Source organism: Micromys minutus, assembly GCF_963924665.1.
Source record: "Micromys minutus genome assembly, chromosome: 1".
Lineage (NCBI taxonomy): Eukaryota > Metazoa > Chordata > Mammalia > Rodentia > Muridae > Micromys > Micromys minutus.
The window spans coordinates 96,209-119,380 of NC_137969.1; the positions used below are offsets into that span (position 1 = coordinate 96,209).

The 23,172-nt window shown below is 36.4% G+C and overlaps 1 protein-coding gene across 1 annotated transcript in view; it reads right to left on the bottom strand.

The window, feature by feature from the left end:
* Positions 1-23,172, bottom strand: part of DTHD1 (death domain containing 1) — a gene marked incomplete at both ends in the record, with an annotated part of 106,195 nt that overhangs the window by 46,874 nt on the left and 36,149 nt on the right. The window contains 2 exons of the mRNA XM_080938278.1: positions 10,943-11,107; positions 15,443-15,690. Coding sequence (XP_080794404.1) covers positions 10,943-11,107; positions 15,443-15,690 — 413 coding nt within the window. The remainder of the gene's footprint in view (positions 1-10,942; positions 11,108-15,442; positions 15,691-23,172) is intronic.

A 23,172-nucleotide genomic window follows, 5' to 3' on the forward strand; every position in this document is an offset into this window, starting at 1 on the left:
AAAGCAGTACTAAGCATAAAACGCATACTTTTTTTTTGTTGTTGTTGTTAACTAAAACTTTATTCTAAAATTTTTCATGTATACCATCTTTTTTTTTTATTTTTTAAATGACTTTATTTTGCAAAACAAAGATAAATGTACAGATTTTAAACATTTTTTGCTTAAAATTATACATTTTTGTCAGTACTGTTTTTTCAGACATTAAAATAAATTTTACATAAAACCATGTGAATATATTTTTTAGTCAGTACTTGATTTTTTTCAAGGGCTTGACAGTATGCATTGAAAACCTACTAGTTGCAATAAGCGTAAAGTACATGCAAAACAAAATGCAACATGGAAATAGTCAAAGTCTTCTTGTTTTGTGAATATATGTATATTTTTTGTTTTCTTTATTTCTTGGACTTCATACAGTCTGTGAGTTGTTTCTGGGGGAGTGCAAGCCTCTGGGGTTAGCATCCCACTATCAGTGACTGCATATTATGTCTGTTCTTTTGTGACTGGGTTATCTCACTCAGGATGATCTTCTCTAGATGCAGCCATTTTCTTAAGAATTTGGTTAAGTCATTGTTTCTGGTGGCTGAGTAGTATTCCATTGTGTATATGTACCACAATTTTTGTATCCATTCGTCTTCTGAAGGACATCTGGGTTGCTTCCAGCTTCTGGCTATTATAAATAGAGCCGCTATGAACATTGTGGTGAATATATCTTTGTTGTGTATTAAAGTGTCTCTGGGGTATATGCCCAGAAGTGGAATGGCTGGGTCTTCAGGTAGTACTATATCCAATTTTCTGAGGTATCGCCAGACAGATTTCCAGAGTGGTTGTATTAGCTTGCAACCCCACCAACAGTGGAGAAGTGTTCCTCTTTCTCCGCAGCCTCGCCAGCATCTGCTGTCATCTGAGTTTTGGATCTTAGCCAATCTGACTGGTGTGAGGTGGAATCTTAGGGTTGTTTTGATTTGCATTTCCCTGATGGCTAAGGATGTGGAGCACTTCCTCAGATGTTTCTTGGCCATTCGGTGTTCCTCAACTGAAAATGATTTGTTTAGCTCTGTACCCCATTTTTTAATAGGGTTATTTGATTCTCTGGTGTCTAGGTTTTTGAGTTCCTTGTTCACCTTGGATATTAGGCCTCTATCTGATGTGGTGTTGGTAAAGATCTTTTCCCATTCTGTTCGTTGCCGTTTTGTTTTCTTGACGATGTCCTTAGCCTTACAGAAACTTTGCAATCTCATTAAGTCCCATTTGTTAATCTTTGACCTTAGAGCTTGAGCCATTGGTGTTTTGTTCAGGAAATTTTCTCCTGTGCCTATGTGTTCTAAGGTTTTCCCTACTTTCTCATCTAATAGTTTCAGTGTATCTGGTTTATTGTGGAGATCTTTGAGCCAGTTACACTTGAGCTTTGTACAAGGAGATAAGAACGGGTCTATTTTCATTCTTTTGCATGTTGAGTGCCAGTTGGACCAGCACCATTTGTTGAATAGGCTGTCCTTTTTCCATTGAATGTTTACTGCTCCTTTGTCAAAAATCAGGTGACCATATACATGAGGGCTCATTTCTGGATCTTCTATTCTATTCCATTGATTCACCTGCCTATTTCTGTACCAGTACCATGCAGTTTTCAGCACAATTGCCTTGTAATATAGCTTGAGGTCAGGGATAGTGATTCCCGCAGATGTTTTTTTTTGTTGTTGAGGATGGATTTTGCTATTCTAGGTCTTTTGTTATTCCATATGAAATTGCACATTGATCTTTCCAATTCCATGAAGAACTGGTTTGGAATTTTGATGGGGATAAAACGCATACTTCTGAGTGCCGACAAAAAGGAACTGGAGAGAGCATACACTAGCAAATTGACAGTACAGTTGAAATTTCTAGAAGAAAAAGAAGCAGATAGACCCAAGAAGATAACACGTCAAGAAATAATCAAACTCAGAACAGTAATTAACCAAATAGAAACAAAAAGATCCATTAAAAAATCAACAAAACCAAGAGCTGGTTCATGGAGAAAATTAACAAGATTGATAAACCCTTAGCCAGACTAACTAGAGGGCAAAGAGAGAGTAACCAAATTAACAAAATCAGAAATCAAAGTGGAAACATAACAAAAGAAACAAAGGAAATTCAAGAAATCATCAGATCTTATTGCAAAAGCCTATACTCAACATAACTGGAAAATCTTGAGGAAATGGATGAATTCCTAGACTGATACCAGATACCAAAGTTAAACTAGGACCAGGTAAACCATCTAAATAATCCTATAACACCTAAAGAAGTGGAAGCAGTCATCAAAAGCCTCCATATTAAAAAAACAAAGTCTAGGACTATATCGGTTCAGTGCAGAATTCTATCAGATATTTATTGACAATCTAATACCAAATCTCTCCAAACTATTCCACAAAATAGAGTCAGATGGAATACTACAAAACTCATTCTTTAAAGCCATAATAACCCTTATTTTTAAACCCTACAAGGAAGAGAACTTCAGACCAATCTCCCTTATGAACATTGATGCAAAAATACTCAACAAAATTTTTGCAAACAGAATCCAAGAACACATCAAAACTATCATTCACCATGATTAAGGTGGCTTCATTCCTGGTATACAGGGATAGTTTAATATATGGAAATTCATCAACGTAATCTACCATATAAACAATCTCAAAGGAAAACACTACTTGGTCATTTTACTAGATGCTGATAAAGCATTTGAAAAAAAATTCATCAGCCCTTAAAAACAGGAATGGAAAGAACAGGAATCCAAGGCCCATACCTAAACAAAATAAAAGCAATATACAGAAAATGAATAGCCAATATCAAATTTAACAGTGAGAAACTTAAACCAATCCCACTAAAATCTGGTACTAGAAAAGGCTGCCCACTCTCCCACAATAAAAGTATATCAAAGGCATACTAATAGGAAAGGAAGAAGTAAAAATATCACTGTTTGTAGCAGACATGATAGTACACTTAAGTGATCCCAAAATTCCACCAGAGAACTTTCACAGTTGTTAAACAGTTTCAGCAAAGTGGCAGGATATAAAATTAGCTTAAACAAATCAGTAGCTTTCCTCTACTCAAAAAAACAAACATGCTGAGAAAGAAATTAGAGAAAAGATACCCTTCACAATAATCATAAACAACATAAAATACCTTGATGTGACTCTAACTAAGCAAGTGAATGACCTGTATGACAAGAACTTCAAGTCAATAATGAAGGAAATTCAAGATCTCAGCAGATATAAAGATCTCCCATGCTCATGGATTGGAAAGATCAACATTGTATAAGTGGCCATTTCACCAAGAGCAATATACAGATTCAATGCAATCTCCATCAAAATTCCAACTCAATTCTTCACAGAGTTGGAAAGAGCAGTTTGTAAATTCATCTGGAATAACAAAAAACCTAGAATATTAAAATTAATCCTCAACAACAAGAAAACATCTGCAGAAATTACCATCCCTGATTAAGCTATATTACAAGGCAATTGTGTTAAAAACTGCATGGTGCTGGTACTGAGATAAGCAGGTTGATAAATGGAACAGAATAGAAGATCCAGAAATGAGCCCTCACACGTTGGGTAAGTTGACTTTTGACAAAGGAGGTGGAAATATTTAATGGAGAAAGAACAGCCTCTTCAACAAATGGTGTTGGTTCAACTGGCATTCAGGATGCAGAAGAATGAAAATATACCCTTTCTCATCTCCTTGTACAAAGCTTAAGTGCAAGTAGATCAAAGATCTCCACATTAAACCAGGTACTGTGAAACTATTAGAAGAGAAAGTAGGGAAAACCTTAGAACAAATAGGCACAGGGGAAATTTTCCTGAGCAGAACACCAATGGTTCGTGCTCTAAGACCAAGGATCAAAAAAATGGTACTGAATGAGATTGAAAAGTTTCTGTAAGGCTAAGGACACTGTCAAGAGAACAAATCAGCAGTCAACAGATTGGGAGAAGATCTTTACCAATCGCACATCTGATAGGGGTCTAATATCCAATATATGCAGAGAAATCAAGAAGGTAGACACTAGAGAATCAAACAATCCTATTAAAAATTGGGGTACAGAGCTAAACCAAAAATTCCCAGTTGAGGAATATCAAATGGCTGTGAAGCATCTAAGGAAGTGCTCAACAATCCCTAGTCATCAGGGAAATGCAAATCAAAACAACCGTGAGATTCCACCTTATACCAGTCAGAATGGCTAAGATCCAAACCTCAGATGACAGAAGATGCTGGCAAGAATATGGAGAAAGAGGAACACTCCTCCACTGTTGGGGTTGTAAGCTGGAACAACCACTCTGGAAATCAGTCTGGTGTTTTCTCAGAAAATTGGACATAGTACTACCTAAAGAGCCAGTTATTCCACTTCTGGGCATATACCCCAGAGATGCTCTAACATACAATAAGGACACATGCACCACAATGTTTATTGCAGCCCTATTTATAATAGCCAGAAGTTCTAAAGAACCCAAATGTCATTCAGTAGATAAATGGATACAAATATTGTGGTATATTTATGCAGTGGAGTATTGGTCAACTATTAGAAACAATGACTTTTTGAAATTCCTAGGAAAATGCATGCATCTAGAGAATATCATCCTGAGTGAGGTAACCCAGTCACAAAACAACAGACATAATATGCAGTCACTGATAATTGGATACGAGCCCCAGAAATCTGTGCATACCCCAGAAACAACTCACAGGCCCTTTGACGCTCAAGAAAAACAAAGGCCAAAATGAAAGTCTCAGTCCATCTTAGGAAAATAATAAGTGTATAGCACCCTCTCAGAGTATGGTACACCTAGACCTTAAATCATTAATAATCCATGAGCTAGGAATATAGCCTTGTGGCAATTTTTTGGTATTCAAAGATTATTATGTTTAATCTATATACACCAAGAAAACTCTGACTGTTTCCATGTTGTGTTCTGTTCTACATGTACTTTATGCTTATGGTAACTAGTGGGATTTCAATGCATGCTATCAAACCTCTAAAAGAATTAAGTACTGGCAAAATTATATTCATACAGTGTTTTGCCAGAATGCTTTTAAAAATCTGTACATGTATCTCTCTGTTTTAAGTAAAGTTGTAAGAAAAAAAACAAGTTCAGATCAACTATGTTCTTTGTTGTCTTTATTTTTTTGTCTATGTGTCTGTTTGTGTGTTTTATATCCATGTATCTGTGGATGTATATATCTGTATCTTTAGGTGTATGGATACCAGTATGTGTATACATGGGGAAAAATAGTTCAATGTTAGATATTAGGTATCTCTCACTATCCTGTTCATCATTATTTTAGACAGAGTGCCAATGAACCTAGACAATTCATCAGGTCCTCTCAGCTAGCTGGTGATTGAGTTCTAGAGATCAGTCTGTCTCTTTTCTCAGTACTGGAGTTGCATGTGTTAACTGGCATGGTAAGGCTCTTGAATGTTGGGAAACTGAACTGAGATCCGCTTGTATGCATGGCAATAACTTTGCTGACTAAGATCTCTCCCTATTTCTAATGTTAAATTACAAAATATGCTTTTGTTTATATTTATGTGGTTCCTTCTTGCTATATAGCCCAGCCAACCTTGAACTCACATAGGTCCTTCTTTAGCCTTCCACCTGAGATTACAAGTGTGCACTACCCTATACCGCTCTAAAACATGTCCTTAAGGTAATCATCTTGTCTCAGCTGAACTCTATATGTGCCCCAAATATTTTACTTATAGTGTCATGCATTTCAATCAGTGACTGAAAGCATAAACCTGGGTGGTCCTATAAGAGTATAATGGAGTTGAGAAATTCTATCACTTAGTGATACTGCAGTGTTCACTACATTGTACAAGAATATTTGAGGTAATGTTGGTATGAAAAATCTACTGCCCTGCCAAGTGAATGAAATTATGGCACATATAATTATGTGTACTACATGATACTTTATGTTAACAATAAGCAATATGTTACTGGCTTTTGTATTTACTATAATGTATTTTTATCATTAATTTAGAAAGTACTTCAACAGCATAAGTATGCCACCCAGAAGGGGCCCAGTAGAAGGCACTGCAATCTTAGAAAAGGACAACTCCAGGCATGTTGTTAGTCTTAAAAAACTTCTTGTGGGTATGGAGGTGGTATTATGGTAATTCTGATGCTATGTGTACCTAGAATAATGTGTATTTATGTCTTAGACTTTAACAACAATTACAAAATTAAATTAAATTAATCCAAATGAGTTAGTTTAAATCAATAATTCCAGAACTCAGGAGGTAGAGACAAGAGAATTGCCATGACATAGAGGCCAGCTTTGTATGAATTGAGAGTTCCATGGTATCTGATGCTATCTTGTAAGAACCTGTCTCAAACAATATGAAATAAATAAAAGAATCAAAATTTTAAAAGGAAATGCTCAGAGAAGAAATTGTAAATGTGGGTGCATCAAGGTATTTCCTTGGTTAGGATTACCTTCTTCCCTTTCTGACTCACTTAGAACCTGCAGACTCAATTTATGGTAAATGAACACTGTCTGTATATATTTTAAAAACATATTTTATTGCATTTTTTTACTACACTGATACATGTTTTGGTAAATCAGCTTCTGTATGTTTATATGCATTGGTTAAAATGTCAAGGGGATACAAATCGAAAAGGAAGAGATAAAAACATCACTCTTTGCCAATGACATGATAGTATACTTAAGTGACCCCAAAAATTCCACCAGAGAACTCCTACAGCTGATAAACAAGTTCAGCAAAGTGGCTGGATACAAAATTAACTCAAACAAATCAGTAGCCTTCCTATACTCAAAGGACAAACATGTGGAGAAAGAAATTAGGGAAAAGGTACCCTTCACAATCGCCACAAAAACTATGAAATACCTTGGTGTGACTCTAACTAAGCAAGTGAAGGACCTGTACAACAAGAACTTCAAACCTCTAAAGAAGGAAATTGAGGAGGATCTCAGAAAATGGAAAGATCTCCCTTGCTCATGGATTGGAAAGATCAACATTTTAAAAATGGCCATCCTACCAAAAGCAATCTACAGATTCAACGCAATCCCCATCAAAATTCCAACAAGTTCTTCATGAAATGGGAATGATCAATGTGCAATTTCATATGGAACAACAAAAGACCTAGAATAGTGAACTCCATCCTCAACAACAAGAAAACATCTATGGGAATCACTATCCCTGACCTCAAGCTATATTACAAGGCAATTGTGCTGAAAACTGCATGGAACTGGTACAGAAATAGGCATGTGGATCAATGGAATAGAATAGAAGATCCAGAAATGAGCCCTCACATATATGGTCACATGATTTTTTTTTAAACGACTTTATTTTACAAAACAAAGATAAATGTACAGATTTTAAACATTTTTTGCTTAAAATTGTACATTTTTCTCAGTACTGTTTTTTCAGACATTGAAATAATTTTTACATAAAACCATGTGAATATATTTTTTTAGTCAGTACTTGATTTTTTTCAAGGACTTGACAGTATGCATTGAAAATCTAATAGTTACAATAAGCGTAAAGTACATGCAAAACAAAACGCAACATGGAAATAGTCAAAGTCTTCTTGTTGTGTAAATATATGTATATTTTTTTGTTTTCTTTATTTCTTGGACTTCATACAGTATGTGAGTTGTTTCTGGGGGAGTGCAAGCCTCTGGGGTTAGCATCCCACTATCAGTGACTGCATATTATGTCTGTTCTTTTGTGACTGGGTTATCTCACTCAGGATGATCTTCTCTAGATGCAGCCATTTTCTTAAGAATTTGGTTAAGTCATTGTTTCTGGTGGCTGAGTAGTATTCCATTGTGTATATGTACCACAATTTTTGTATCCATTCATCTTCTGAAGGACATCTGGGTTCCTTCCAGCTTCTGGCTATTATAAATAGAGCCACTATGAACATTGTGGTACATATATCTTTGTTGTGTATTAAGTGTCTCTGGAGTATATGCCTAGAAGTGGAATAGCTGGGTCTTCAGGTAGTACTATATTCAATTTTCTGAGGTATGGCCAGACAGATTTCCAGAGTGGTTGTATTAGCTTGCAACCCCAGGTCACATGATTTTTGACAGAGGAGCCGTAAACATTCAATGGAAAAAGGACAGCCTATTCAACAAATGGTGCTGGTCCAACTGGCACTCAGCATGCAAAAGAATGAAAATAGACCCTTTCTTATCTCCTTGTACAAAGTTCAAGTGTAAGTGGGTCAAAGATCTCCACATTAAACCAGATACACTGAAACTATTAGATGAGAAAGTAGGGAAAACTTTGGAACATATAGGCACAGGAGAAAATTTTCTGAAGAAAACACCAATGGCTCAAGCTCTAAGGTCAAAGATTAACAAATGGGACTTAATGAGATTGCAAAGTTGCTGTAAGGCTAAGGACATTGTCAAGAAAACAAAACGGCAGCCAACAGAATGGGAAAAGATCTTTACCAACTCCACATCAGATAGAGTCCTAATATCTAAGGTATACAAAGAACTCAAAAAGTTAGACACCAGAGAATCAAATAACCCTATTAAAAAATGGGGTACAGAGCTAAACAAAACGTTCTCAGTTGAGGAATATCGAATGGCTGAGAAATATCTGAGGAAGTGCTCCACATCCTTAGCCATCAGGGAAATGCAAATCAAAACAACCCTGAGATTCCACCTCACACCAGTCAGATTGGCCAAGATCCAAAACTCAGATGACAACAGATGCTGGCGAGGTTGGGGAGAAAGAAGAACACTTCTCCACTGTTGGTGGGGTTGCAAACTAGTACAACAACTCTGGAAATCAGTCTGGCGATACCTCAGAAAATTGGACATAATACTACCTGAAGACCCAGCTATTCCACTTCTGGGCATATACCTTGAGACACCTTAGTACACAACAAAGATATATGCACCACAATGTTCATAGCAGCTCTATTTATAATAGCCAGAAGCTGGAAAGAACCCAGATGTCCTTCAGAAAATGAATGGATACAAAAATTGTGGTACATTTACACAATGGAATACTACTCAGCCACCAGAATCAATGACTTGACCAAATTGTTAAGAAAATGGCTGCATCTAGAGAAGATCATCCTGAGTGAGATAACCCAGTCACAAAAGAACAGACATAATATGCAGTCACTCATAATGGGATGCTATCCCCAGAGGCTCGCACTGCTTCAGAAACAACTCACAGACTGTATGAAGTCCAAGAAATGAAGAAAACAAAACAAAACAAAACAAAACAAAAAAATTTTTACACAAGAAGAAAACGTTGACTATTTCCATGTTACATTGTGTTTTACATGTACTTTATGCTCATTGTAACTATTAAGTTTTCAATGCATACTATCAAACCTTTAAAAAAATCAAGTACTGACTAAAAATATATTCTTATAGTTTTATGTAAAAATTATTTTAAAATCTGAAAAAAATTACTGACAAAAATGTAATGTATAATTTTATGCAAAAAATGCTTAAAATCTGTACATTTATCTTTGTTTTGTAAAATAAAGTTAATTAAAAAATGTCATATGATGTTCTGTTTAAAAGCTTGCTAAATTGAACCTAGATCCATCAGCTTCAACCATACATTCTTAGGTGATTTCACGCCATCCTGCACTGGTTTGTGTGGATGTGCTGTACTCTTTGTATGACTATGCACTTACTAAGCTTCATAATTTTCATGATTCCATCATTGATGTGAGCATGGCTACAGAATAGTATTGAAATAGTGCTTCAAAATACAGAAGCAAACTATGTTCAAAATAATCCATCCATGAAACACAAATAAGTGGGAATGAAATACTCATCTCCATTTCTGTGTCATTTTTGTAAAATAATGAATCTTGTTTGGTGCTAAATTTTGTTCATCCCTAAAGGATATCCTCTAGTACTAATGCTCAGAGTATAAAATTTTATGTTCCCACAGAGATACATAAATTATGATGAGGTCACTAGGATCACTCTAATTCAACATTAATATTGTAATTCCAAAGGGTATTCAGAATTAAAAGGATCACATGTACTGTATGAGAAATGTATTAGAACTGTAAGATAATAACTCAATATGAGACACTTTGTTACAACATCTGGTTAAACTGATACAGACTTAGATCACAGAAAGGGGCAAGCTAACCCTTGATTGTTCTACAGAGACTAGGAGAAAAGTTCTTATTCAGAGCAGCCTTTTCCCACAAACGAGGACTGTCAGGCTGAACCATCAAAGCCATCTACTGTGGAATACCATAGCTCCCCTGAGGCACCAGACTGGGGAAAACCCAAGTAAAACCAGCTCTTCCACTGTCTTTGATGTTTCCCTCTGCTTCTTTTATTCACTCACAGGATCTTGCTAAGAGGCAAGATTCACTCATTCAATTGCACTCTCATCTCACAGGATGTTTGTGCAGAATTCGACTCAGGATAATCATAGAGGTAAGGTTGTCATTATGAAATGAAACCTATCTTTAGAGATGGAATTGTCTTTCTTCATGAGTATCTACACCACATGTACCTTAAAACTGTCTAACATGCTCCCTTAATGGGCTGTCTACAGAACATGGAAATGAGGAAATTAAATGAAAGAACTGAAATAACAAATTCTGTTTATATCCAGATAGTTATAAGATGAGCAAAATAAGAACAGTTAATTACTCCCCTGTGCAATTTAAGAAATGAAGGTGCTGTTCTGAAACTATTTTGGGGTTAAGATAAACCTATAAAAACAGACTGATGTTGCAAGGTGTTTTGAAAGACCTACTTAAGCTATCCTGAGCAAACCTGCGATCAGAGGGTCCATGTCAATTGTGGTTTGCATTTCCAAGTACACCCTAAAAGACAGCTTATATAGCTATCTGAGTAATAAAAATATAATTGTATGATTTCATTCCTACACACTAATTACATGCTATAAGAGAGAGCCATTACCTCTGATTGTTTCTTATGGCCTTACCTCTGTAAATGTTCACATAATTCGAATGATACCAAGCCACTCTGGACAGTTCTCACCACAGTGTCATCAATTGCAAACCAACCACTTTCTCTGCTTCTGAATCCAAGTAATTTCAAAGTTTCACCTGCATTGTTACCAGGTTTTCTGATGGATGTACTTTTGGACCTACAAAATCATAACAGAAGTGGATAAAATTTGCATAACAAAAGTTGCATTTTACACATCTTCTTTTTGTTAATTAACTAACCCAATAAAAGTTCTCCACGCATTTGTTACGTATTACTAATTGTCCCTGATGTCAAGAATAGAAAAATGTGAGTACTAAAACCTTTGCTTCTAGAAATATCTACAAGCTAGCATAGTATATTATATCATAGTATAAAATAAGGTTGTCTTAACTAATTGGAAGTTAAAGAGGGACTTGTCACTTTGAGACCATGAAAATCACTGCTAATGGTTTTAACCCTAAGTTGCTCTATGCTTATGATCACTACCAGGAAGTGTTTCATTGCCCAAGTACACACACAAGAAGTGAGAAGTAGTGTTTGATAGTCATGAAGTAAAATATGAAGATTTGTTAAAATACCCTTGGTTTTGAGAGTCTTTTTATCTTTCCATTTAACATAGGCTGATCTGTACTTTGTATTCCTTCTGGGTCCTGTTTTTAGTTTCTGACAGATTTGGAATGGAAATTTAGCTCTAGGCATCTATGCATATAAATGAACAAAATATTCCTATTTTCCTCTAAAACTTGGGTTTATGATGATTTAGTGGGCATTGTCTCAATTAGGAAAAACATGACAGTAAGATAATTGGTACAAGGAAGAACACAAATGAGAGACTAGGCTTTATTCCCAGTTCAAGAAAATAAAAACATGCATGCCTGCATATATACATACATACATACATACAGTTACAACACAGATTTTGTTTTGTTTTTTTTTGTTGTTGTTGTTTTGCTTTTCTGTCACCTAAAAATTGTCCTTAATAAACAAGTTAATGGCTTAACTGTTCTCAACAGCCAATAGCAAAATACCTTTGATGCTAAACATCTGTGGAGAAAAACATCTTGTAATCTTAGAACTGGGGAAACTGAAACAGGAGAACTGAGAATGCAAGGCCAGCATGGGCTAAGCAGGTACAAGAAGAACTCTATAAATATTTTATCTCAAAACACAAGAAAAAAAGTTCTGAATTATCAAACAGAATGTACAGTATTGACACAACTTATCTTTAAGTCAAATCATTTCATATTATGTTGATACCACCTGGAATAAATAGCTCTCTAACTAGACTATGTCATGATTATGCACTATTTGTGTACTTTGACAAATAATGTTGCCTAGCAATGATTAGTAGTTGATCAAGATATAAAAAGACATTTTGGTGTTTTGACTATTCTTCAAAATAAAATAAACCAAGGATTGAAAGAGAGTTGACCAAATATGATATAGAGCATGAAAATAAGAGTTATAATTCTAAGCTCTTATTGAAATACAAGGTGCGTAGGTGTGCCTATTCTTTTTAATCTCACTGGTCAGGAGATGAACATGAGGAATCCTTAAAACAAACTAAACAGACTTATTACACAGACTAGTTAAATAAGTCTGCTCTGCATTTAGGAGAGACTCAATCAGTTTAATAAGGTGAAAAAAATATTCCACATCAACCTAGGGCCTCAACACACATGCCCACATGTATGTATGCCCTTGCACATGTGTGCACATGCACACACAATTTAAGAATTAATGAAATATAGTACATCTTTCTAAAATTGTTTATTTAAAAATATTTTAAATAATCTCAAATAGCATGAGATTCTTTGAGATGCTCACTAAAATAAGCATGCTATTAATCTTTAAGAAAACAATGTGCTGCAAGCAATCATTAAAATTCTCATAGCACATTTTACTTTCAGAACATTATTTTTACAGTATATATAAGGCACAGGCTTTTAAATGTGAATGTGATTAACATCTTAGGATTAATTTTTCTCAGATAAAAATAAAAAGTACTTATTTTTATATAGGTTTTCTTCACTCAAAAATGTAAAACAATTCTCTTTATAAAGTATGTGTGCTGATGATGGAGCTGGTTTAATATAGAAGTTCTTCCTCCCTACTTTTTGTCAGCTTAACACACATCAGAGTTACCCAGGAAGAGAATATTTCATTTGATTTCAAATATGCTTCATCATATCATCTGTAGGCAAGTCTGTAAAGCATTTTTGTAAATCATGGTGATGTGAAATAGGCCACTGTGAGTGTTGCCACCCTTCTTCACATGCTCCTGGGTTGTATTAAGAAAAACAAACAACAACAACAAAAACCAGGCTGATCAAGCATTACTCTATAGTCCCTATTTAAGTTCCTGCCCAAACTTCTTTCATTAATAATGGACAATGATGTAGAAATATAAAACAGATAAAACCTTTTCTCCTCAGGTGGGTTTTGGTCACAGGGGTCATCTCAACAATAAAAATTCTAAGACAGAGAGTAAATGGACAAGGATGATGTGCATAGTCATACTGCCTAGGGTATGTAGCATAGTGATGAATTGCCAATAGTCTGTTCTGTACATTTTTAAAATTTATTTTTAAATTTGTGAACATGTCTTAGGTTGAATTTTGTACTCTGAGTTTAATATTTGTTACCAATATAATCACTTTAGGATTTCAAGTCAAATGACTTCTTACTATTTTATGCACATTGGTTTTTTGCATGTATATATGACTATGTGAGTGTGTCAGATCTTGTAATTAGAGACAGTTGTGAGGTGCTAAATGGGTGCTGGGAATTGAACCTGGGTTCTCTGGAAGAATAGTCACTACTCCTATCTGCTTAGCCATTGAAAAAAAAAGTATTTTCTTGATTCAACTATCTTTTTAAAATTATTAAGTCATAAACTTTTGAGAATCTTGCATAAATGACATTGTTCTTAGTCCTAGTTACACTAATCACAAAATTCATTACTTGATGTACTTTGTGTCATGAATGTGTGTTTGCTTGTGTGTGTGTGTGTGTGTGTGTGTGTGTGTGTGTGTTTTGACTAAACAGAACATTATTGACTGGGAGGGAATACATTAAAATGGTATTTCAGCTTACAGAATTGATGGCAAACTTGCTGAAGGAAAATGATATCTGAGGATGATGCCAATCCCCAAATCCTGTTTTCTGAATTGTGATTATTTCTAAGGGTTTCTATGGTCTAGTTATCTTATATAGATAGGCAGTTTATATTTTTGTCCACGGGTTGTAAGCTTATTGAGTAGAGGGTTTGTGGATTGAGACTTTAACATATAAACCTGTTTGATAAGTTAATGATTGTGGAGTCCTATTTTTACTGAGTGGTGGAGGAAAGTGATTGAAAACAACACCCTGGGGCAGTCGTAAGCCACCCAGAACAGAAGTAGCAGGGATGGGTAGAGTAAACCATGCCTGAGTTCTTAGAGGCGGCTAAGAGAGAGATACCCAGCAGTGTCATGTGGCCCTACAAGAGCCAGCATTAGCATAGATTAAAAGATTAATCCATTGTTTAATATTTACTGCTACATACCATGTGTGATTTTACCATCTATACCATTCCTATTTCTTTCTTCAGTTGATTCTCTAAAAGCAATATATGTATATATATAACACAAATTGGTAAATAACCAGTTGAAGATGAATAATTTGAGAGTATTTTTTCTACAAACTAAACTAAAACATTTAGATAATAATAAATATGATTATATATATAATATTTTGGTTGCATGAAGCAGGGGAATCGAAAAGAATTTTCCAAAGTTTTCATAAAAAATATGTAAGGTCAGAGTTGTAGCAGAAGAAACAATCAAACTAGAATTTTTATGTGGGCAAATACCTGTCCATTAACCAAGAAACATCAAGTAGGAAATCTATGAAGCTCACCATACTTAGAACCAGTCATACTGGAAAAGTGATCATGAAGGCTTAGCATATTGAGACTGTTGAAAGTAGTCCCTTGGAAATAGCAGCTAGATCTCAACAGAGGTTGAACTAAATATTATCTGAGGAAATCATCTCCATTTCATGCCAGTGGAAATCTTATAGTACATGTGCACACATTTCAAGTTTCCAAATACAGAAATAGAGCCATGAGTGACAGCTAACAGAAATAATAGCTACAAATAGAAACTCTCAAGACTAAGGATATTAAAATTAATAAACAAAAGTGAAAATAAATATTCATAAATTTTTTAAAAAGCAAAGACAGTGATAGAAAAAATTAATAGGCAGGAAGAGACTATTGGGAATTTAGAAACTTTTAATAGGTGACAAATACAAATACAAACACTGAAGAAATATTTAAAACAATTATTTAAATATTGTCTTAAAGTACACTTTTAGAGGTCAAAGTATGTTTTTTTTTTTAACATTTTGGGTGTTTTGAACTGGAATGTGAAGAAATTACATAGCATATGGCAGTAGGTATATGATGATGGAAATAAGTCAGTTAGCAATAGTAACGTCTTCAACTCACCTGTTGAAGTAGGAGGGTGTTGGCAGGCTCTTGTGCCCTGTCACACTCTCTGGTCTCCTGTGATCCTTCTCAGACTCAAGGCTCTTTTTTTCAGGGAGAGAACAAGGGAGGCATATAGTGACTGGCTTCTGAAAGGGATGGGTTGATGGATGCTGGATGTAGATAAGTGGACTGGTAGATACTACTGAATAGGAAGGATCTTGGTGTGCTTTTAAATATGACAATAGAGAAGGATCAACTGGCTGGACCTAAACAAAGAAGAAAGAAACATATTTCCATGCACATCTATAGATACTCAAGCATACATATGCACAATATAGTTAGAAGTTGCAAATATTAATATGCCCCTAAAATAATTTTCTGAAAATTTTAGAGACCATATGTTTATGTCTCTCTGCATATTTTTGCCTGGAAAGAAAATAGTTTATGTAAAAGTATATAACTGAATAAAATCTTTTAAAATACACACGTGTGTGTATGTAAATGTTTGTGTGTGTTTTAGAAATAGTCTAAAACATAAACAACATAATCAAACAGAAAGTGAATGTTCATGTAATTTCTACTTATAACTATTCTTGGATTATGATAGGCACAAAAGTGAAAAACAAGACTGTATTTACTTCAGTTCTTCTAACATAAAATGGCAAATAATAAAAAACTGACATATTCAAAGTTTATAGAAAGTATTTGTGAATGAAATATTACAAATATGCCTTTTTTCTTAATCTCTCCTGACTTACTACTTGCGATTAAAAACATCTAACCCAGAAACAACTCACAGACTGTGTGAAGTTCAAGGAAAAAAAAAAAGAAAAAGAAAAAAACATTATGCTCAATCTTTACACATTAAGAAAACTGACTAATTATGGGTTACATCCTGTTTTACATGTACTTTATGCTCATTGTAACTAGTAAGACCTTAATGCACACTATCAAACCTTTGTAAAAAAAAAAAAAAGCCAAGCACTGACAAAAATGTATTTGTATACTTTTATGCAAAAATGCTTAAAATTTGTACATGTATCTTTGTTTTTTAAAATAATGGTGTTAAAAAAAAAAAACCCTAAAAAGTAGGAAAAAGATTGTTTAGCTCTAGCCTGGCTCTTTGGTCCAGAGTAGACTTGTGAGATACCAAGAATTCCCTGTCTCCTCACTAAACCTTCAGGAGGCCCAAAACTGATCAACATGAAACCTTGCCTCACCACCATCCTAGCTGGATCATCTGCATCACACCACAGCTGGGTCTGACTGAGACACAGACTGCTGAGTAAGGATCTCTCATGACATAAACTACAGAGTGGGGTCTTCCTGAGGCACAGCCAAACTAAGATAGTAGGGCACTCTGACCTCCATTATTGCTCTCGTAGCTCCCCTCACCTTCCTGAAAAGTCCTACTGCCATCAGAAATATCCAGCCAACTAAGGAAAACCAGATGCCTTAAGAACAGCATAATAGGAAAGGGGGCTCGAGCCAGAAAGGCGGCTCTTACAGGCTGAGCTACTGAGACCTGGAACAGATCTTAGGAACTTCTGTTCCCACCCGGAGAGGACTTCAGGTCGCAGAGCAGAGCCTGGCCCAACCACCAGCCGGAAAGGCGGCTCCAGCCAGAAAGGCGGCTCGTACAGGCTGAGCAACTGGTGAGTGGGAGACCTAGGCTGCGGGGGAGCAGAGGGATCTCTGCGGAGTGCACACGGAAAGGGCACCCCCTGCCCTGACCTGCCCTGTCCTCCCCGATCCAGTAACCGTGAACAGATCTTAGGAACTTCTGTTCCCACCCGGAGACGACTTCAGGTCGCAGAGCAGAGCCTGGCCCAACCACCAGCCGGAAAGGCGGCTCCTACAGGCTGAGCTACTGTGACCAGGAACAAATCTTAGGAACATCTGTTCCCACCCGGAGGTGACTTCAGTATGCAGAGCAGAGCCTGGCCCAGCTGCCACCCGGAACCTGGGCTGCTGGGGAGTAGAGAGATCTCTGAGGAGTGCACACGGAAAGTGTACCAGGGACACAGACCAGATACAAGGGAAAGGCAAGAACATATCACAGACAACAAAATGGCAAGAGGAAAGAGAAAGAGTATATCCCAAGGAAACCAAGACAATCTAGCAACACCAGAACCCAGCTCTCCGATAGTAGCAAACATAGGAATTCCAAACACTCCAGAGAAAGAAGACACAGACCTGAAAACATGTCTCAAGACGCTGATAGAGTTACTTAAACAAGAAAGGGAGGAAAAGCAAAAAGATTCAGAAGCTTTTAAAGAAGAAACAAGAAAAACACTCAAAGAACTCAAAGAACGAGACAAAAACAGAACCAAGGAAATAAAGGAATGGAAGAGGGAAATTAAAACAGAAATTGACACAATAAAAAAAGCGCTAAAAGAGATAACCCTAGAGTCAGAACACCAAAAAAAGAAATCAGGAGTCACAGAAGCAAGCATTTCCAACAGATTACAAGAGATCGAGGAGAGAATCTCGGGGGCAGAAGACAACATTGCAAACATAGACAAAACAGCCAGAGAAGATGCAAAAAACAAAAAGCTCCTAACCCAAAATGTCCAGGAAATACAAGACACAATGAGAAGACAGAACCTAAGGATAATAGGAATAGAAGAGGGAGAAGAGTATCAACTAAGAGGCACAGTAAATATCTTCAACAAAATCATAGAAGAAAACTTCCCTACCCTCAAGAATGAGATGACCACGAGCATAAAAGAAGCCTTCAGAACTCCAAATAGGTTGGACCAGAAAAGAAATACCTCCCGACACATAATAGTAAAAACATCAAGTGCCCAAAGTAAAGAAAGAATACTAAAAGCAGTAAGGGAAAAAGGTCAGGTAACTTATAAAGGCAGACCAATCAGACTCACACCCGATTTCTCAGCAGAGACTATGAAAGCTAGAAGAGCCTGGACAGACATCATGCACTCCTTAAGAGAGCACAAGTGCCAGCCCAAGCTGCTATACCCAGCAAAACTATCAATCACCATCGATGGAGAGACAAAGATATTTCAAGACAAATCAAAATTCACACAATATATGACCACAAACCCAGCACTACAACGAATTACAGGTGGAAAACCCAATACAAGGAGGGAAAATACAGCCTAGTAAAAACAAGAAAACTCCTAAACAAGAAAACTAAAAAAAGAAAAAAAACACGGACACAACTCAACCCAAAAAAGCAAAAATGGCAGGATACAGAAACAATTATTCCTTGATATCTATTAACATAAATGGGCTCAACTCCCCAATAAAGAGACACAGACTATCAGACTGGATACATAAACAAAATCCAGCCTTTTGCTGCATACAGGAAACTCATCTCAGAGACAGAGACAGACACTATCTCACAGTAAAAGGGTGGGAAAAAAACTTCCAAGCAAACAGCTCCAAGAAGAAAGCTGGAGTGGCTATTTTAATATCGAATAAAGTAAATTTCCAACCAAAAGTTATCAAAAAAGATAAAGAAGGACACTTTTTACTCATTACCGGGGAAATCTGTCAGGAGGAACTCTCAATCCTTAACATATATGCTCCAAATAAAAAATCACCCACATTCATAAAAGAAACTCTACTAAAGCTCAAAAAATACATTTCACCCCACACAATAATAGTGGGAGACTTTAACACCCCACTCTCACCAATGGACAGATCAGGGAAACAAAAACTGAACAAGGACACTGCAAAACTAGCAGAGACTTTGAACCAACTAGAATTAATAGATATATACAGAACATACTATCCTAAAGTAAAAGAATACACCTTCTTCTCACCACCCCATGGCACCTTCTCGAAAATTGACCACATAATTGGACACAGAACGAGCCTTCATCGATATAAGAAGATTGAAATACTCCCATGCATCCTCTCAGATCACCATGGTCTACGGCTGGTCTTTAACAACAACAAAGACAACAAAATGCCCACATACACATGGAAACTAAACAACACTCTGCTAAAGGATAGCAGGGTCAAAGAAGAAATAAAGAAAGAAATTAAGGATTTTCTAGAATTCAACAAAAACGAAAACACAACATACCCAAACCTATGGGATGCAATGAAAGCAGTATTGAGAGGAAAACTCATTGCTCTAAGTGCTTCCAAGAAGAAACTGGAGAGAGCTCACATCAGCAACCTGACAGCACAGCTAAAAGCCCTAGAACAAAAGGAAGCAGATTTACCCAAAAAGATTAGACGGCAAGAAATAATCAAAATTAGGGCAGAAATAGACCAAATAGAAACAAAAAAAAACCATTGAAAAAATCAACAAAACAAAGAGTTGGTTCTTTGAGAAAATCAACAAGATTGATAAACCCCTAGCCAGACTAACTAAAGGGCAAAGAGAGAGTATCCAAATTAACAAAATCAGAAAGGAAAGTGGTGACATAACAACTGAAACTAAGGAAATTCAAGAAATCATCAGATCCTACTACAAAAACTTATACTCCACAAAATTGGAAAATCTGGAGGAAATGGACGAATTCCTAGACAGATACAAGGTACCAAAGTTGAACCAGGACCAAGTAAACCATCTAAATAACCCTATAACACCTAAAGAAATAGAAGAAGTCATCAAAAGCCTCCCAACCAAAAAAAGCCCAGGTCTAGACGGGTTCAGTGCAGAATTTTATCAGACACTTATTGGGGATATAACACCAATATTCACCAAGCTATTCCAAAAGATAGAATCAGATGGAATATTACCCAACTCATTTTTTGAGGCTACAATAACCCTCGTACCTAAGCCACACAAAGACCCTACAAGGAAAGAGAACTTCAGACCAATCTCACTTATGAACATTGATGCAAAAATACTCAACAAAATCCTTGCAAACCGAATCCAAGAACACATCAAAACCATCATTCATCATGACCAAGTAGGATTCATTCCTGGGATGCAGGGATGGTTTAACATAAGGAAATCCATCAATGTAATCCACCATATAAACAAACTTAAAGACCAAAATCACATGGTCATCTCACTAGACGCTGAGAAAGCATTCGACAAAATCCAACACCCCTTCATGTTAAAAGTCCTGGAAAGAACAGGAATCCAAGGCCCATATTTAAACATAATAAAAGCAATATACAGCAAACCAACAGCCAACATCAAACTTAATGGCGAGAAACTTGAAGCAATCCCACTAAAATCAGGGACTCGACAAGGCTGCCCACTCTCTCCCTACCTATTCAACATAGTACTGGAAGTCCTGGCTGGAGCAATTAGACAGCAAAAGGAGATCAAGGGGATACAAATCGGAAAGGAAGAGATAAAAACATCACTCTTTGCCGATGACATGATAATGTACTTGAGTGACCCCAAAAATTCCACCACAGAACTCCTACAGCTGATAAACAAGTTCAGCAAAGTGGCCGGATACAAAATTAACTCAAACAAATCAGTAGCATTCCTATACTCAAAAAACAAACATGTGGAGAAAGAAATTGGGGAAAAGGTACCCTTCACAATAGTTACAAAAACTGTGAAATACCTTGGTGTGACTCTAACTAAGGAAGTGAAGGACCTGTATGACAAGAACTTCAAACCTCTGAAGAAAGAAATTGAGGAGGATCTCAGAAAATGGAAAGATCTCCCATGCTCATGGATTGGAAAGATCAACATCTTAAAAATGGCCATCCTACCAAAAGCAATCTACAGATTCAATGCAATCCCCATCAAAATTCCAACCCAGTTCTTCATGGAATTGGAAATATCAATGTGCAATTTCATCTGGAATAACAAAAGACCTAGAATAGCAAAAACCATCCTCAACAACAAAAAAACATCAGTGGGAATCACTATCCCTGACCTCAAGCTATATTACAAGGCAATTGTGCTGAAAACTGCATGGTACTGGTACAGAAATAGGCAAGTGGATCAATGGAATAGAATAGAAGATTCAGAAATGAGCCCTCATGTATATGGTCACCTGATTTTTGACAAAGGAGCAGTAAACATTCAATGGAAAAAGGACAGCCTATTCAACAAATGGTGCTGGTCCAACTGGCACTCAACATGCAGAAGAATGAAAATAGACCCGTTCTTATCTCCTTGTACAAAGCTCAAGTGTAAGTGGATTAAAGATCTCCACATTAAACCTGATACACTGGAATTATTAGATGAGAAAGTAGGGAAAACCTTAGAACACATAGGCACAGGAGAAAATTTCCTAAACAAAACACCAATGGCTCAAGCTCTAAGGTCAAAGATTAACAAATGGGACTTAATGAGATTGCAAAGTTTCTGTAAGGCTAAGGAAATCGTCAAGAAAACAAAACGGCAACCAACAGAATGGGAAAAGATCTTTACCAACACCACATCAGATAGAGGCCTAATATCTAAGGTGTACAAGGAACTCAAAAAGCTCGACACCAGAGAATCAAATAACCCTATTATAAAATGGGGTACAGAGCTAAACAAATCTATTTCAGTTGAGGAACTCCGAATGGCCAAAAAACATCTGAGGAAGTGCTCGACATCCTTAGCCATCAGGGAAATGCAAATCAAAACAACCCTAAGATTCCACCTCACTCCAGTCAGATTGGCCAAGATCCAAAACTCAGATGACAGCAGATGCTGGCGAGGCTGCGGAGAAATAGGAACACTTCTCAACTGTTGGTGGGGTTGCAAGCTAATACAACCACTCTGGAAATCGGTCTGGCGATACCTCAGAAAATTGAATATAGTACTACCTGAAGACCCAGCTATTCCACTTCTGGGCATATACCCCAGAGACACTTTAATACACAACAAAGATATATGCACCACAATGTTCATAGCGGCTCTATTTATAATAGCCAGAAGCTGGAAGGAACCCAGATGTCCTTCAGAAGACGAATGGATACAAAAATTGTGGTACATATACACAATGGAATACTACTCAGCCACCAGAAACAATGACTTAACCAAATTCTTAAGAAAATGGCTGCATCTAGAGAAGATCATCCTGAGTGAGATAACCCAGTCACAAAAGAACAGACATAATATGCAGTCACTGATAGTGGGATGCTAACCCCAGAGGCTTGCACTCCCCCAGAAACAACTCACAGACTGTATGAAGTCCAAGAAATAAAGAAAACAAAAACTATACATATATTCACAAAACAAGAAGACTTTGACTATTTCCATGTTGCGTTTTGTTTTGCATGTACTTTACGCTTATTGCAACTAGTACGTTTTCAATGCATACTGTCAAGCCCTTGAAAAAAATCAAATACCGACTAAAAAACATGTTCACATGGTTTTATGTAAAATTTATTTTAATGTCTGAAAAAACAGTACTGACAAAAATGTATAATTTTAAGCAAAAGATGTTTAAAATCTTTACATCTATCTTTGTTTTGAAAAATAAAATCGTTTAAAAAAAAACTGTATTATAGGTAAGAATTGATAACACCCCATAGAGTAAAACACCAATCTTTATGCGCACTTTGAGAGACCTATTAATCCAGTTTCGTATGTAGGTGAAGATAGCAGAGTCTGGCATCAATGTGAGCAGAGGCTTTTGTTCCAGAGAGGGCATGTTATCCCAATGTAGGGGAATGCCAATGCAATGGGGTGGAGAGGGGGATCAGAAGGTACTGCACCTTTGTGAAGTCAACTGGAGGTGGAGGGAGGATGGGAGTAGGGTGGGGTAAAGGGATAACATCTCAAATGTAAATACAGAGTATCTAATTAAAAAGAGAATAAATAAATAAATAGCATTTTGTGTATAAATAAAAAAGAATTG